Genomic DNA, 19,200 nt, shown 5'->3' on the forward strand with positions numbered 1-19,200 from the left:
GCTATTAGGCAAGGTGGTCAGGGATGCAATGCCATGCTCCAAGTATCCTTATATCTCTGACAGATGCTGGGACAGGTCAACAGGGGATGGCCTACTTGAAAAATCGCTCTGTTCTGTTCATTCCCTCTGAAGCATCTGGCATGATCCATTGTTGGAAGACAGGATACTGGGCTAGATGGACCACTAGTCTTTCCCAGTATGGCAGTTCTTATGTTCACTTACAAAATGCTTTATATATTTGAAAAGTGGTGCATAACCATTAACTTAAACAGTCTCACAACATTAATGTGCAGAAAATAGAATATTAATGTTGTTACAGAGGGCAAGATGAGACCAGGATTAACTGATTTTCCCAACAGCAAGTCAGCAGGCAGAGCCAGGAGTAGCATTTAGGATAACCTAACTCTGTGCCCTGTGGTGAACCAGGAGAGGATACTGACCCTCAAGAAAATGAAACAGCATAATCTCAGTCATGGTAAGGACATACATGGAGCAGGACAGAAAGAAGAGCAGAAGGGGAATTTTGTAATTACACAACCTCATAGTTCCTTTTGCAGAGAGCTTACCTCTGAAAAGAATTCTATTAAATTTTAAAAAGGCCATATTAATATAGAGGACTAAAACTGACCACTCATATAACAGAGCTGGTCTAAAAAGAAAGAAAAAACAATTTGAAGAAAAAAAGTGAAGTTTGTTTTCCATTTCAGAGTTTACATGGACCAATTTTCCAATATTTCATAACATTTGAAAAATATAATAAAATATCAAAAATTACTATAAAATGTTTATGAAGCATAGTTGTAGCCATGTCAGTCCCAAATATTAGAGACAAGTCAGGTGAGGTAATATCTTTTATTGGACCAACTGTCTCTCTCACCAACAAAAGATGGCCCAATAAAAGATATTTCCTCACCTACCTTCTCTAACTCTAAAATGTTTAGTTTACTGAAAACTGTTTTCTTACATATTTTAATACACTTTGACGAAGATATTAATAAAAGTGTAATGAAAAAATCAATAATTACTTTTTTTTGCAAATGTGTTGTTTAAGACTCATTTTCAACTAAATTTTTTTTTTGTACAAAAAATTTCAACCAGCTGTATGATACAGCCCTGTTCATCCATATATCTCAAAATGTTATGCAATGGCAGGTAAGCATTTTTCGCATTTTTATAGATCAGAAAACTTAGGCACAATAAAGTTAAGGTCAAAGACAGTCAGTAGTAGATGTGACTAGAACCCTGGTCTCCTGATTGATGCTCTATTCACTGAACCACACTACCTTCTTTTAATAACGTGATTAAGCTAATCCTAAGTAGACCTGTGCAAATATGTATATTAGAAATGAAATGAACATATTTGGACTTTTCATTATGTTCATGAAAATGAAAAGGAAATTTACTGTAAATGAAAGAAATTGTTTTTAATATACATGCAGCCATACTTTCTGGAGCTGTACACCTCTGAGATTTCATAAACTAAGCAGAATCTGACCTGCTCACCAGAAAGCTCAGGATTCTACTAGAAGTAATGAAAGTGGGCACTTCTTTAGGAATGCAATAAAACATGTAACGAAGAGAGGGAAGAGCATCTTCGCGAGCAGGCTGGCTAACCTAGTGAGAAGGGCTTTAAACTAGGTTCACCGGGGGAAGGAGACTAAAGCCCTGAGGTAAGTGGGGAAGCGGGATACCGGGAGGAAGCACGAGCAGGAGCGTGTGAGAGGGGAAGGCTCCTGCCTCATAGTGAGAACAAGGGGCGATCAGCGGGTTATCTCAAGTGCCTATATACAAATGCACAAAGCCTGGGAAACAAGCAGGGAGAACTGGAGGTCCTGGCAAAGTCAGGGAATTATGATGTGATTGGAATAACGGAGACTTGGTGGGATAACTCGCATGACTGGAGTACTGTCATGGATGGGTATAAACTGTTCAGGAAGGACAGGGAGGCCAGAAAAGGTGGGGGAGTTGCACTGTATGTAAGGGAGCAGTATGACTGCTCAGAGCTCAAGTATGAAACTGCAGAAAAACCTGAGAGTCTCTGGATTAAGTTTAGAAGCCTGAGCAACAAGGGTGATGTTGTGGTGGGAGTCCGCTATAGACCACCGGACCAGGGGGATGAGGTGGACGAGGCTTTCTCCCAGCAAGTCACAGAAGCTACTAGATCGCATGCCCTGGTTCTCATGGGCGACTTCAATCATCCTGATATCTGCTGGGAGAGCAATACAGTGGTGCACAGACTATCCAGGAAGTTTCTGGAAACTGTAGGGGACAATTTCCTGGTGCAAGTGCTGGAGGAGCCAACTAGGGGCGGAGCTCTTCTTGACCTGCTGCTCACAACCTGGGAAGAATTAGTAGGGGAAGCAAAAGTGGATGGGAACCTGAGAGGCAGTGACCATGAGATGGTCGAGTTCAGGATCCTGACACAAGGAAGAAAGGTAAGCAGCAGAATATGGACCCTGGACTTCAGAAAAGCAGACTTTGACTCCCTCAGGGAACTGATGGGCAAGATCCCCTGGGAGAATAACATAAGGGGGAAAGGAGTCCAGGAGGGCTGGCTGTATTTTAAAGAATCCTTACTGAGGTTACAGGGACAAACCATACCGATGTGTAGAAAGAATAGTAAATATGGCAGGCGGCCAGCTTGGCTTTACACTGAAATCCTTTCTGATCTTAAACACAAAAAAGAGGCTTACAAGAAGTGGAAGATTGAACAAATGACCAGGGATGAGTATAAAAATATTGCTCGGGCATGTAGGAATGGAATCAGGAAGGCTAAATCACACCTGGAGTTGCAGCTAGCGAGGGATGTTAAAAGTAACAAGAAGGGTTTCTTCAGGTATGTTGGCAATAAGAAGAAAGCCAAGGAAAGTGTGGGCCCCTTACTAAATGAGGGAGGCAACCTAGTGACAGAGGATGTGGAAAAAGCTAATGTACTCAATGCTTTTTTTGCCTCTGTCTTCATGAACAAGGTCAGCTCCCAGACTACTGCACTGGGCAGCACAGCATGGGGAGGAGGTGGCCAGCCCTCTGTGAAGGAAGTAGTGGTTCGGGACTATTTAGAAAAACTGGACGTACACAAGTCCATGGGGCCGGATGCGTTGCATCCGAGAGCGCTAAAGGAATTGGAGGATGTGATTGCAGAGCCATTGGCCATTATCTTTGAAAACTCATGGCGATCGGGGGAAGTCCCAGAAGACTGGAAAAAGGCTAATGTAGTGCCCATCTTTAAAAAAGGGAAGAAGGATGATCCTGGGAACTACAGGCCGGTCAGCCTCACCTCAGTCTCCGGAAAAATCATGGAGCATGTCCTCAAGGAATCAATTCTGAAGCACTTACACGAGAGGAAAGTGATCAGGAACAGTCAGCATGGATTCACCAAGGGAAAGTCATGCCTGACTAAGCTAATTGCCTTCTATGATGAGATAACTGGTTCTGTGGATGAAGGGAAAGCAGTGGACGTGTTATTCCTCGACTTTAGCAAAGCTTTTGACATGGTCTCCCACAGTATTCTTGTCAGCAAGTTAAAGAAGTATGGGCTGGATGGATGCACTACAAGGTGGGTAGAAAGTTGGCTAGATTGTTGGGCTCAACAGGTAGTGATCAATGGCTCCATGTCTAGATGGCAGCCATTATCTAGCGGAGTGCCCCAAGGGGTCAGTCCTGGGGCCGGTTTTGTTCAATCTCTTCATAAATGATCTGGAGGATGGTGTGGATTGCACCCTCAGCAAGTTTGCGGATGACACTAAACTGGGAGGAGTGGTAGATACACTGGAGGGTAGGGCTAGGATACAGAGGGACCTAGACAAATTGGAGGATTGGGCCAAAAGAAATCTGATGAGGTTCAACAAGGACAAGTGCAGAGTCCTGCACTTAGGATGGAAGAATCCAATGCACCACTACAGACTAGGGACCGAATGGCTAGGCAGCAGTTCTGCAGAGAAGGACCTAGGGGTGACAGTGGACGAGAAGCTGGATATGAGTCGACAGTGTGCCCTTGTTGCCAAGAAGGCCAATGGGCATTTTGGGCTGGCAGGGGCACTGCCAGCAGATCAAGGGATGTGATCGTTCCCATCTATTCGACATTGGTGAGGCCTCATCTGGAGTACTGTGTCCAGTTTAGGCCCCACATTACAAGAAGGATGCGGAAAAATTGGAGAGAGTTCAGCGAAGGGCAACAAAAATGATTAGGAGACTGGAACACATGAGTTATGAGGAGAGGCTGAGGGAACTGGGATTGTTTAGTCTACGGAAGAGAAGAATGAGGGGGGATTTGATAGCTGCTTTTAACTACCTGAAAGGTGGATCCAAAGAGGATGGATCTAGACTATTCTCAGTGATAGCAGATGACAGGACAAGGAGTAATGGTCTCAAGTTGCAGTGGGGGAGGTTTAGGTTGGATATTAGGAAAAGCTTTTTCACTAGGAGGGTGGTGAAACACTGGAATGCGTTACCTAGGGAGGTGGTGGAATCCCCTTCCTTAGAAGTTTTTAAGGTCAGGCTTGACAAAGCCCTGGCTGGGATGATTTAGTTGGGATTGGTCCTGCTCTGGGCAGGGGGTTGGACTAGATGGCCTCCAGAGGTCCCTTCCAACTCTGTTATTCTATGATTCTATGTATGGTTTTAAAAATCAGCCTTTAGAAGTAACAGGATAATGACTGCCTCACTTTTCCCCCCTAGAAAGGTGGATAATGGCTCTTGCACGTAATAGGAAGAGTACTTCTGGAGGGAATGAATAATGAGAAGTACTGTAGTCCCACATACATTTGGGAATGTGCTGTTACAATTATAATATTAAAAGTCTAATTCATCATTCTTTCTTAAGGAGGAATGATAAGAGTCACTTAGTCTTAAGACTGTTGTTCTGCTTTCCATTTAAGAGTTGTGACATGCACAATGTTATAGCTAACATTATTATTGTTTCTGAGAAACATCAAGGTAAAATCTGGCATTATCCATTTGGAGATATCTGATTGAACTCAGGAAGCAAGAGGAAGAGACAGCGAACTGGGGAATTTAGCAAAGACCAGTAGGGTTAAAGAAATTTCATGAGAGAAGCAACTAGAAGAGCAAAAAGAAAAGGAGGACTTTTGGCACCTTAGAGACTAACAAATTTATCTGAGCATAAGCTTTCACTTCATCAGATGCTGTAGCTCACGAAAGCTTATGCTCAAATAAATTTGTTAGTCTCTAAGGTGCCACAAGTCCTCCTTTCTTTTTGCGACTACAGACTAACACGGCTGCTACTCTGAAACTGTCATTATGCAAGGCATAGAAGAGCAAAGTGGGATTCAGATAAATCCAGGACAACTAACATGACGATCATGGGAGCTACCGGGAAACTCAGAGTTGTTTGAGAGGATTAGAAAAAGCATAGTAAAAGGAGCTCTGGATGGATGGGGAATATTATAATTTAACATCCAGAATGACTTCTAGATCAAAGCTGAACCTAAGTAGAAGAGCCAAACCACCTTTTTGTTTTTCCATTAGAACCCTTTTACTTGGGGGTTTATAGGTTACTATCCTAGACACTTCAAAACTACAGCCCAATGGCTAAGAGGAGGTAATTTTTTTAATGCCAAAAAGTTTTTCTTGAAAATGTAAATATTGGCTTCCATTTACAGTGGGTATGAATATGTGAGAGAAAGTATTAGCCTAGCTACCACCCACTGGAAAACCCGTTGCAATGGAGTGGATGAAAACCGGGCTGGCCATTTTGCCAAAAAGGTGATAGTAAGGAAGAAGGGATCATCCAGCAGCCCCCTGAATCAAGTAAGGGTGGAGACCTGTGGGCACCCTTCCCAGAAAACAGCAACAGTGAATTGAAGCTGAGGCCCGGGCAAGACTGGGATCAATTCTCTTTTCTAAATCCATGGCAACGGAAATTCTCCTCTTTTGGTTCACCCTAGGAAGAAGATGGGTGTGCATCTAGCATTCCAGATCTGCAAACACCCACAGATTAGGGGGGTTTAGATCTAGAGTCTGAGTTTGAACCCATATCTAATAATTATACCAGATAATAAGTTGTGTTCAATTTTTATTGAACTAATCTACCCATAAGTCCTGTTCAATATCTGTATTACAATCATTTTATGCTTATAATTACAAAATCATTCTCTTCAGCTGTTAAAATTATGTAAAAATAGGTTTTGTTGAATTCTTGGAGCCACCGTATAATGCCTGTTTTCACCGAGGCACGAAAATCACTATTCTAGTACAGCAGTAACTCTGCTTTACGCTTTTCTTATGCCTGCAATCACCACATTCTGCCTGCGCAGGCAAGGTGCATGAAACTGGCACCTGATCTGATTCTGTTTACGGCTTCTGTGCTTTCAGCTCTCGTGCTTTGCTTGTGTGCTTCTGGTTTCTACAGCTCCGTAAAATAAAAGACACACATTCATTCAGAACGGTGCAGCCTTCCTCCTTTCAGCCAATTCTCCTCTGCGGATTAAAGAATAACAGAACCAGTGTACACTCCCCTCTCTGCTTCATATATAGACATACATGACTCCTAAAATGTTCTCCATAGTACCTGATCAATTTACAGTGTGTGTTATAGCCTGGTGACAATGATGGATGAAGTGATATAGCTGTATCATTGTACTATAGTCTACTAGGATAGCTGTATATTATTGTACTGTAAATCGCTTTCTTTGCAAGAAACTGAAATTGCTGGAATTTTCATTCTCAGACAAGGAATCCAGCTCTTGCTCTCCCCATCCTTGACTGATGGGACTGGAAAGAGCATGCCACTTCAACCTTCTTCAGCTGACTATCTGGAAATGGGCAAACTTCCCTCTCTCTCTTTCACTCACGACCCCACCAACTGAAAGAAACTGTGTAGGCACCAGGAACTTGGGGGGGGGAGAGAGAAAGGGACATACCAGAAATGTACATTTCAAAGATCTATGCCAGCCTCTCTCAAACTGGGGTCCCCGGATGCTGTTGATCAACTTCTCCCCCTCCCTCCCTCCCAGCACCTCCTGCTCGCTGGAGAACAGCTGTTTAGCGGCATGCAGGAGGCACTGGGAGGGAGGGGGAGGAGTGGGAACAGTGTGTGCTTTGGGGAGTGGGCATAAAGAGGTAGGGAAGAGGAGGGGCAGAGGTGGAGCAGGGGCAGGAAGAGGTAGGGCGGGGCCTGGAGCTGAGTAGGGGATTTGGGGGTCTGCGAAAAATTTTAAATCAAAGTGGGGATCCTTGGGTTGCTAAACTTTGAGAACTGCTGATCTATGCAATAAAAACCATCTCTTTTGTTGGTTTTGTTCTAAACAAACATTATTAAGATGGAATTAAGATTGTACGGATTTATCACTTTATTTAGATGTTGACAGTAATAAGTACTTGTATTACAGCATTAGCAAGGTCAATGCCCCTTTGTGCTATACATTTTATATACACATACTAAAAGACAGTCCTTTCTCCAAAGAGTTCACCATTTCAATAGGCAAGACAGAAATAAGGAAGTATTATTATCCCCATTTTAACTGAAACACAAACTGAAGTGACTTGCCTTAAAGTCACTGAGGGAATCTGTAGCAGTCAGGAATTGAACCTAAATCTCTTGAGTCCCGTTCAGTTCCTTAACCACAAGATTATCCTTCTTCACATCACACAGACTGTTGGACACTAGCTCTGAGAACCAGCATTTACACCCTCGTGGTATCTGGCCCTCTCTAAATGTGTAGTACATCTATACATTTATTTATTACATATTGGGGTCAGATAGTAGCATCTTGTCTATTTTTCGACTCATTCAGGCAAGTTGCCCAGTTATTTTGATCAAATGTTTTTGATTATTTTTCATTGAGGCACTGAAATAGGCCTTTAGGCACAGGTGCCAAAATAATTATGAGAAAAACAGGCAACAAAAAGTATCACACTTCCAGACACAGTCTTTATTTTCTATTTTACTAGTTTTATCCGCTGGAGCCCTGTTCTGCTGGGCCCCTGCTGGAGGATTTTGAGAAATCTTTTATGATTAATGTACCATTGCCAGTCACTGGAACATCCACAATCCTGTTGTCACAGCATCTCTCTCACACCAAGCGGAAGGCTACAGGGTTGTGCCCTGTGGGATCATGCACAATCCCCATAGCTAGGACTGCCTGTTGAAATGAATCTCTTATGGGGATATAATTTAGTCTGTTTGCTGAGATGAAACGGCATTAGAAAGAGAATAGAGCACATAAAAATAGAATAAAGAAAACAAAGAGCAGTTCTGATCTGAAAAGAATACTGAGCTGGCCTCACTCAGCTGACTTGTGTATTGGTCCACAGTAGAATAATAATAATAATAATAATGATAATAATACCTAATGCTTATATACCACTTTCTGTCCACAGATCTCAAAGTACGTTGCAAAGAGAGTGCTTTGAGAGCACAATAGGCAGCACGAGTGTTCAGATTCAATATCAGAGGCATGAGGAGGGAATTAATAATGCAGAGCATGTGTAGATAATGTGTTTTCAAACTGCTGTCACTTGTCCCCTCAGACTGAGAGGAACTAATGAAATCCTGAGAGGGAAATAACATTTCCTGCAGAGAAGGTCTTGCCAAAACTGCATTTTGCTGCAGATGCCACTGCAAGAATTCACTTTTTTGTATTAATTGCAATAATACATTAGGACAGCTATACATTCAATACAATATATTAATGTATTTTGCCTAGCTCTTTAAAAACTGGCACCTAGATATCGCAGTGGTTTGCACCTCACATTTCAGATTAGAACTACGTATAAGAAGCCTAGTAGAGACACAAAAGTGGGTGAGGTAAAGCTTTCGAGCTTTTACCAACAGAAGTTGATTCAATAAAAGATGTTCTCACCCACCTGTCTGCAATATCCTCAGACCAACACGACTCCAACACTGCAAGCACATAAGCAGCTTCACGCACAATATTTATAACTAATGCTATCTTGTATAGTACCTGATCCATATTTATGGGTGTTTTCTTCTGTTATATATAACGTCGCCTAGTGTTTTTGTAATCCTGAATGGCAAATAAAGGCCTGATTCTCGACTGCCATGCAGCTTGCGTATCCTTTTACGCCAGTGCAGAGTATGAGCAAAAAATGTGCAAAACACTACCCAGTCAGAACTCTCCATTCACATGTACTGGTGACGGCATTTTATACCCACTTTTCACTCACTTTGCATCATCCTGAAGGTGAAAGGCAGGTTTAGTTAAACCTGAGATGCTGCACTGGGTTTTCTACCTTACCTAATGATGCTTTACAATAGGACTGGGAGACTTAATTTGATTTCATTGGACACTAATATTTGTGAAGTGTATTAAGGGAAAAATTCACTGTCTTGGACAAGTGTCTGATCAAGACCATGGGAAAATTTCTGGCTCCAGTCAAGTCAATGGGAACTTTGACATTTACATTAGCAGGGACAGGTTAAACGCAAGAAATACACAATTGGAGGGTTTTTTTTTTCCTTTTCTGGGAACCATACTGCAGTGATTACATGTAAAATCCCTTGATGGAGGAAGCCACACACGTTTTCTGAGCTGTGGTCAGAGATGAATGTAATGTCATGTTACATTTAGCAAATGATAAGGTAATGCTCCAAAAAATAAACAAAAGGAAGAAGGAAAACATGAGTTCCTTGGCAAGTCTTTGAGCACAGCCAAAGAACAAATAATTTAGAGGAGAAGAAAAAATATTGGCATCTCCCCTGTTTACAGATAAATCACTGCTATACCGTGTGTACAAACTATTACTGGTATTATACAAACAGTGCAATAGAATTCTTTGTTAATGCCTGTGTTAAACTTATCTGCTTTTGTCTTCTCTCTCTCTCTCTCTCCACACACACACAGAGCTCTCGGACATATGAAATGAAATACTATATAGCATACTCCCATTTATCCAAAGCTCCACACTATACAAAACCCTTCCTTTCTCCCAGCATGAGACACAGTGGAGTGGAAACCCCCTGCCAGGACTGAGAAGTGGAGGAAGACGAGTCCCTGGCGGCCGAGCACAAACTCCCACTGCCGCCAAGGGCGTATTGCTGCCCCTTTACATTTGCTGCCCCAGGCACCTGCTTGGTTCGCTGGTACGTGGAGCTGGCCCAGCGCTGCACAACACACCAACAGGTCTTTCTGAAAGATTCAAACTGTATGGTTTGCGAGTACAATGCTGTAATGAGACTAAATACAGTAAACTGACCTGCAATTTAATATTCCTAACTGGGTTTTTTCAGTTCCTATAAAGCATGCCATAGTTTTTCTTTATCTGAAACCAAGGGCAAAATGCTGTGTAAGAAAATGCACTGATTTCCGTTGGATTTATGCATGCATATTGGAAGGCAAAATTTAATCTTGTGGTGTTGGCTTTATAGGCTCACAAAAAAGGCAAAGTCAATGATTCACTCGTCGTAAACCATGAACATCAGAAGGTTTTTACGAACTTTTATCATTAATTCATGCCCACAAGCAAGTCTTACATCCAAGTGCTAAAACCGGCCCAGGGGTGCATGCATACAACCCACCCTCTTCTGACACACGTGTGAGCACTGTGCATGAGTCTCAGGGCAGAATGTGGCCACAATCTGGCCACTTGCGACAATCCTGCAGAAATGATGCAGGGCCCTTTACATTAAAAGCACAAGATGACCCAGCATATTTACTTCTTTGCAAATTCTCCTCGCTATGCTAAATTAAACAGAATAATAACAGAGACAAATCATACATTAGAAATAGTTCAAAAACGGCCGGGAAGAGGGAAGAGAAAAATGAGCAGTGCAGAATCAATTCACTAACACTAAATTACAACATAATACTTATGGAAATCCACACGCCTGCCAAATGAATTACTTATCAGCAGCACCATAAGAAAATATACCAAAATGAATTCATGAGTCTGAGGCACTTAAAATAAAGGATAACATTTTAAATGTCCAGCCATTAGTTTTGTTTGATACCTGTTTTAATTGCACCTATCGTAATGAATTAATGTCACCATCATGCAGATACATTATGTGCTTCCATTTATAATCCAGTCTTAGTTAAGTGCCAGTAAATGGATACTTAAAATCAAATGTTATCAAAAACAATTACAGTACCCATTATGTCTTTGAAATGACAAGTTGGGGGCTTTCTAAAATGTACTTTCTTTCTATGCCATTTTACTGATACAGTAAAAAACTTGCTGGAACAACTAATATTTTTGCTTGCATCAGGGATAAGTTAGATAGCGCTTGTTAAAATCTAATGTTATACACCAGTGTGGTAGAAAGTTATAGAGCGAAGACATAACCTACTGACAGGCATTCATAATAATAAAGACATATGGCTTTCTTGGCACAGCCATCTTATTGTACAGCTCCTTTCCCCACTATTTGCAAAGTGGCAGGTGGCACACGATATTCCAACTTGATCTAAAACCGAGGTTATTTGAAGAAATCAATGGGCCAGATCTTGCAGCCCTTATTTGTGTAAAGGTCTCACTGATTTCAGTAGGAGGTTATGCCTCAGTCATGGCTGCAGGATAAGGCCTCAAGTAATTTACTCATTACTTATTGAGCAATCCTTCAATCAAAGCCAGCTTGCTCAACGACTCGCTTCCCTTTTCAGAAACACAGAATCGACAGAAATTTCTCTCATGACAAAAATGGATTTAAGTAACAAGCAACCCATTGGCTAAATCTCCCAGGACAAGAATTACACTGATATATTTATCTACCTTTCTGTGACCTTTCATGAGCAGCCACAAGAAGAATTAAATGAGTTAACTGCTGAACAGGTTACCTCAAAATCGCACCTGTTGAATTGTTCAGCTAATGTGGAACTCCAGCAGAGATGGTAATTAAGTGACATTTCACTCTCAGCCTACCTGGGGTGTTCAGCAGCCTTGACATCTTGCAGGAATAGGAGATGTACTGCTCACAGTATTCAGCACTACTGGTGATGGCAGAGATCTGATCCATGGTGGCACTGTAATTGAGCTGTAATACAGAGTACTTTTCCGGGCCATTGCCTACCACTGAAGTTTGCATCTGCAGATCATGATACACAGTTGACCACACTTTATCCTCTGGAAGAAAAAAAGTAAAGTAAAGAAAGAACTAATGAATGAAAGAAATTGGAAGTGAGTTAAAACAATTATAGCTTTTGACAAATAATATTGAAACTGTAGACCGGGTCTCTGCAACAGGTGTGTGAGTGTGTGCCCATGCACAAAGGCGGGTGAGAACAAGTGGGGCTTGTGCATGGTATTCACAAGATATTATTTTACTTGAAATAGATCAACAATATGGGACAACTTGACTGCACTGAATGCAGGAAACCTTGGTTAGGTTCCTTGTTCCTGTTTGTCGCTGTGCTAGATGCTCTATAAGAGCAGCGCACTTTACTTATGGGTGGAGACTGCCTTGAGTGATGACAGTCATAGCGGCCCCTCTGACAAATGAAGATTAGCTTTGATCAGAACTGGATTAAAAGAACATGAGGCCTGGGGCTACAGAGACCTAGGGATTCTTACTGCAAGGAAAACATCAAGTTTACACAGTATTACTGCATTCCAGGCTGCCTGCATGCACAAAAGCAGTATTATTTTGTGACACTGTGACATCAGAGATGCACAACAGTAAAATACATTAGATACTACAGGAGTCAAGGGCTTCATATAGTTTGTTGGTCCTGGGCTATAGTCCCAATGACCCAAGATTGTCTCTAATATGGACTTGATGAAGTTTTCAGAGCGACTGGTGGCTATGACAGATTTCAAGGGTAAGGAAGTATAAAAGTAGGATACATTTTATCTTCACAGCTTCAGCAGGGATATGAGAAATGGCCAAGGGAAAAAAACCCTCGAATCTTTCGTCAGGAGAAACACAGCAATATAGGTTGCATCTCAACAAGGTTATTCGTGCACTTACATAAGGAACATAAGTACTATAGCCTACCAACTGTCTATACATTTAACCACAACTAGTTCAGTGCATATCAAGCCACTAGACATAGTATTTCTGCAACATCTGCCTTGGTAAGTGCTATAAGAAATCATAGTGAGGAAATAACCTTAATAGTGAAACAACATGCTTCCTGTGTCAGCAGGTTTACAGCAGCAAAGGGCTCCTTATCGCAGGAGTTTAGTTTAGAAAGGAGATTAAGAAAAGAAGAAATGTTATATTTACATAAAATACTGAGTGGCATAGGACAGGTATAATGTGCTCCTATTTACCATCTCTCAGTAGGACATTCAATGCAGCTGAAAGGTAACAAATCTAAAAGTCCTCAACAAAAATAAGTTTGCACAAAGCTCTCTGAATAAAAATCACTGAGGTTCAAACATCTCCATTTGTGATTGTTTTACTATTCAACTGCTATGCTGTGACTCGAGTAAGATGAATTGGTTGTTTCAGTCAAGTCCCAACTGGACAGGTACCAACATCAGAAAACACTATCACAGTTGACATTTATTAGTAGACTTGTCAATCTAAGCACAGCGGCCAAGGACTAAAATAGGCAAGGAGATTAAACTATTGTTCCTCTAGGTCAGGGTTGAGGAGAAACTAAAGGCAAAAATATTCTTTTCTATTTGGGTATTTATATAGTATTCATTGCTGCAGCATGAGTGCTTTCCAGAAGCGCATTAAGAGATGTAACTTGTCATGCGTCGTTCTGTTTTTTTCCTCAAGGAGAAAATTGACCTCGTGTTATTTTTTTCTATTTATTTTCTCTCTGCTGTGCTATGCGCTATTATTATTGAAGGTCAAGTCAAAGAAATGTATCTTGCATTTGGAATGGAGAGTGCTGTGGTTTGAGGCAGTTGTTAGATCCTGTGAGAGTTCACTCCTGACTCTTTGACTGGTCCCCAAGAAAGCTCTGTGCCCTGGGCAGACCAGGTAAACAAATGCAGTGGACTGTTCTATTATGCCAGAGAAGCAGAATTGTTGACCATAGATGGTCCTTGTTTCAAAGATTCAAGTAAAAATTTGCACTGCTGCTGCCTATGCTGAACCTGTTCTCTGCATAAATATAGGACTTTAGTCTTTGGGGAAGTCATCTGCCATTTTCCATGAGTACTATATTCACTTAACAGATGTGTCCAGTAAACAGAATATATTAAATATAGGAGTCTACACAAATATGCTTGTGATTCATCTGTGCAAATTCCCATCCCTGTTAATGGAATTCACATAGCTAAATCCAACATGTGAAGCTGAACATTTAACACAGGGGTGGGCAAACTAGGGCCCGCAGGCTGGATTCAGCCCACCAGCCATTTTAATCTGGCCCTCGAGCTTCCACTGGGGAGCAGAATCTGGGGCTTGCCCCGCTCCAGCACTCCAGTCAGGGAGCAGGGTCGGGGCCACTCCACACGGCTCCCAGAAGCAACGGCATGGCCCCCTCTAGTGCTCCAGCTGGGGAGCAATGTTGGGGGGGCTGCGCCATGTAGCTCCCGGAAGCAGCAGTGTTTCCCCCCGCCACCCCCTACATGTAGGGGCAGCCAACGGTTTCCACTCTGCACACTGCCCCTGCAGCTCCCATTGGCCAGGAACTGCAGCCAATGGGAGCTGCAGGGGCGGTGCCTGAGGACAGGGCAGCGTGCAGAGCTGCTGGCCCGTGCCTCTGTGTAGGATCTGGAGAAGGAACATGCCCCTGCTTCCGGGAGCCACTTGAGGTAAGCGCCACCCGGAGCTTGCACCCCTGAGCCTCTCCCCATGCTCCAACCCCCTGTGCCAGCCCTGATCCCCCTCCCGCCCTCCAAACTGTTTGATCCCAGCCCAGAGCCTCTCCTGATCCCCAAACCCCTCATCCCCATCCCCACCCCAGAGCCTGCACCCATGCCAGAGCCCTCACTCCCCACCTCACCCATCCCAGTCCGGAGCCCCCATCCTGCACTCTGAAATCCTCATTTCTGGCTCCACCCCGGAGCCCTCACCCCCTCCCGCACGCCATCCCCAATTCTGTGAGCATTCATTGCCTGCCATACAATTTCCATTCCAAGATGTGGCCCTCAGGCCAAGAACTTTGCCCACCCTTGATTTAACACCATGTTATTTAAAGATTAACCTAACTCCATGAAAATATTTTGAGCCGTTAGGGCCTGTTTTAGAACCTCCTAAAGTCCACAGAAAGGCTCTTATTGATATCAACGGGCTTTGGGTCAGCTCAATAGTAACATAGTTATCAGTCACATATGCAATCACTATGTTGTGTCACGCAGTTTTGGATTATGTGGCGTCATATGAAGCTATATATGTGTAGAACTGATGTGGTGTAACACGCTCTAATCAAATGATCAAGAATAAGGTTAGGTAAAGCGGATGGATCCTGTACAGGGAGCACAAATAGCTAGCCAAATGAGATGAAGATCTGCAGGTGGTGTGAGATGGTGCTTACCTTATTCATATCTATAGTGTATATCAAACACAATACCACTCTTGCCCCAGAAACTATGGTACCAATGTCTGAATATTGCACTAAATTTACCTCCAGAATAGTCAGGCAGACATTTTTCTTATACTAAGGAGACTTTTAGCTATTTCCTATCCAGCAATATAGACATTCCACAACGTTTTATTGGAAGATAGGGTGGAAAATTATTTACATAAATTAAAATATACTGTATTTATATCAATATTAAAATTAGGAGTATTTCACATTCCTATTTTCCCTTTGTGCTAGACCACACAAGGGAATGTGCTATTCTGTATTCTCACTGACTGGAATGTCTGGTCTCTGGCACAAAGGGCTACATCGGGGTGGCCAACCGGGGCCACGTGCGGCTCTTCAGAAGTCAATATGCGGCTCCTTGTACAGGCACCGACTCCGGGGCTGGAGCCACAGGCGCCAACTTTCCAATGTGCCGGGGGGGCAGGGGGCGGGGCTCGCTGCTCAACCCCTAGCTCTGCCACAGGCCCTGCCCCCACTCCACACCTTCCCGCCCCCTCCCCTGAGCCTGCACTGCCCTCACTCCTCCCCCTCCCCCTCCCCAAAGCCTCCTGAACACCATGAAACAGCTGATCAGGAGGTGCGGGGAGGGAGGGGGAGGCGCAGGCGCTGATCGGCAGGACTGCCAGTGGGCAGGGGGTGCTGGGAGTGAGGGGTTGGGGGGAGCTGATGGGGGGCTGCTGACGTATTACTGTGGCTCTTTGGCAATGTACACTGGTAAATTCTGGCTCCTTCTCAGGCTCAGAGTGGCCACCCTGGGCTACATATTCAGTGCCTTGGTAGAGTTCTATCTGAGATGGTATATACCCTACCAGTGCACCAGCTGCACTGGCTCTGAGGGCCTCTCGTGAGGGGCCTGGTCCAACTCCAGTTAAGCATAGGTGTTGGAATTAGGGGTGCTGGAGGTGCTGCTGCACCCCCTAGCTTGAAATGGTTTCTATTATATACAGGGTTTCCAATTTGGTTCAAGGGCTCTCAGCACCCCCACTATACAAATTGTTCCAGCGCCCCTGCAGTTAAATCAATGGAAAGTCTCTCAAATGACTTTAAAGGAAGGTGGACGGGGCAATGGGTCCCTTAAGTGAGTTCTGCTCCCGCACTGGGTTCCAGTCAGTGCAAAATTGAATCATCCCCCTAAAGGGACTTAGAGAAAGGACGAGGCTTGCAGGCCCCAAACAACCCACCTGTGCAGTGTAACTTTCCATGTGGGCTGCTGACTGTGAAGAAACCAGCGATAAGAGTGAGATAGAGAAATGCTGATGTGATACATATCAAGGTCTTGATTGTTTGTATAGTTTAAAAATACTGCTTTATGTGATAAAATAGATGCCCAATTCTTTGTTAAAAGCATCTTAAAATCCAATCCATTGTGCAGCAAAAGATGAAACTTTACCCGCTCCCACAAATGGACTGATACTTCATCTACAAGGGGCAGAACGGCATCTCATGAATGAGAAAAACATCTTGGAAATGTTGGGCACTGTGTTGATAAAGATATTGGTCTTTAGGATGAGACAAAAGGCTCAGATACTTTTTGAAAAAAAAAATAAAATAAACAGGACCGTTAAAATTTCTGGCAGAATTCGATTTTGGATAATTGAATTCTGCCTACCTAAATTCCCTGTGGAGTTTTATTTGGGTTAGTTTATGCTTCAATTCTCCTTTCCAAAAACTGGTACATAGGGTTTGTTCCTAGCATAAAATGGTGGCCACTGCTCATCATTTGAGGGTGGACGCAATCCTACTCATGCAGCCTGTAAACCACTTTGGGATCTTTGTCAGAGGTATAACTACTATTAATATATTATAAACAGACCGATTCTCATATGCATATCTGCAATGTTCTTTAGAAGAAAAGTTCTGCCCCTTTCTGCACCCTGGAAGACTGCAGAAGGCTGATTAGAGTGTACCTGGTTGAGTGATTTGGCAAACTATGCTGGCTCCCAAGGCTCAATAGAATGGATTGTTTAGCATTATATGAAAATAAATTACAACACTTCTGAAACTGGATAAACATGCAATTCTTAGTAAAATACAAGTCTTCTACACCTCAGGCAGAGACTGGAAAAATATATATCCCTATTCTGGTGGAAGAGATGTTCTACCTACCAGGATGCTATTTCACCAGTCTCAGTCCTTCTTTTTCCTTTTAGAGGTTCCTAGTGATCTATATGAGGTATTCTAGAGCATAGTCATTGCTGGGTGGGTGTCACATGGTGACTGGACTCTTTAAAAGGGTGACAGACCCAACTGCACCTGTGACTGAGCCTCCCAGCTCAGGTGACAGGGCTTGGAGTCAGATGATAGCCCAAAGAGCACCTAGTCCTTATAAGGACAGCAAGAGGTCAGTTGAATTGGAGAATTGCAGGAGTCCCTCATCCAGAGGGGAAAGAACTCTGGGGCTACAGCCTGCTTTGGGCAGGTGAATCGCATGTGTGTGTGTGTGTGTGTGTGTGTGTTACTTCATGATTTCTAGTATAAAGCAATGAATTGTGCCCTGAGGCAAGGGCCTGAAACAGACTAGGGCATGGCATCACTCCTTCCTGGGCTGGTGAGACGGCCCAGCCGTTTACAGTGTGCGTACAAAAAAATTGTCATTTTCCCTCCGTCATTATACCAGATTCTTGTTCCACGTGATCACATCATGAGGGCTCGCCTAAGAGATTTGACAAGGATAAACAAGGAAGTTCCTTGGGATATACCTCATAATTATTTGACTTATATTACATATAAAGTGTGTGAGAGAGACTGCGTGTGTACTCACATGTAAGTGTTGTTGGTTAAGCCCAATCATGTTTCTGTTTTAGTCCTAAATAGTTGTTTATACCAGGCTGACTCTTTTCTACCACACGATGGATCAGCATTCATGTTCCACTCCCCGTCAGTACCTATAGCCCAGGCTAGGGAAGCTAATGATCCAACTAGTGGACCAAATTCAGTGACAAATCCTGGTCAAGTGCCACCTGAGGCATGCTGTGCATACACTAAGAAGATCCCCACCAACGCTCTGCTGGGGAGTTGTAGTGTAAAACGTTAAATCCCCCTTTAACCAACAATGTTATCTGCCATCTCAAATTTTGCTTATTCCCCCGCCCCGGCAATGATTTCTAATTCATTTGCAGAGAGCCAAATTCTGCTCTCAAGTATTTGTGTATTAATGTAGGGTAACTTAGTATATTCGACTCAGTGTAGCTTCTTATAACATTTCCATAAGAACAGCCATACTGGGTTAGAACAAAGATCCATCTAGCCCAGTATCCTGTCTTCCAACAGTGGCCAAAACCAGGTGCCCCAGAGGGAATGAATGGAACAGGTCATCATCAAGTGATCCATTCCCTCTCGTTCATTCCCAGCTTCTGGCAAACAGAGGCTAGGGATACCATCCCTGCCCATCCTGGCTAATAGCTATTGATAATAGCTATTAGCTATCCTCCATGAATTTATCTAGTACTTTTTTGAATCCTGGTATAGTCTTGGCCTTCACAACACCCTCTGGCAAGGAGTTCCACAGGTTGACGGTGCATTGTGTGAAAAAAATACTTCCCTTTGTTTGTTTTGAACCTGCTACCTATCAATTTCATTCGGTGCCCCCTAGTTCTTGTGTTAGAAGGAGTAAATAACCCTTCCTTATTTATTTTCTCCACAGCAGTCACGATTTTATAGACCTCTATCATATCTCCCCTTAGTTGTCTCTTTTCCAAGCTGAAAAGTCCCATTCTATTTAATCGCTCCTCATACGGAAGTCATTCAATGCCCCTAATAATTTTTGTTGCCCTTTTTGGAAACTTTTTCA

The 19,200-nt window shown here is 43.0% G+C and overlaps 1 protein-coding gene across 1 annotated transcript in view; it reads right to left on the reverse strand.

Annotated features, from left to right (window-relative positions):
- The window catches only part of CNTNAP2 (contactin associated protein 2), a 1,133,690-nt gene that overhangs the window by 457,377 nt on the left and 657,113 nt on the right, over nucleotides 1-19,200 (reverse strand). The window contains exon 13 of the mRNA XM_077808720.1: nucleotides 11,842-12,042. Within this exon, the coding sequence (XP_077664846.1) occupies nucleotides 11,842-12,042 (201 nt within the window). The remainder of the gene's footprint in view (nucleotides 1-11,841; nucleotides 12,043-19,200) is intronic.

The sequence above is a fragment of the Eretmochelys imbricata genome, chromosome 2, assembly GCF_965152235.1.
Source record: "Eretmochelys imbricata isolate rEreImb1 chromosome 2, rEreImb1.hap1, whole genome shotgun sequence".
NCBI lineage: Eukaryota > Metazoa > Chordata > Testudines > Cheloniidae > Eretmochelys > Eretmochelys imbricata.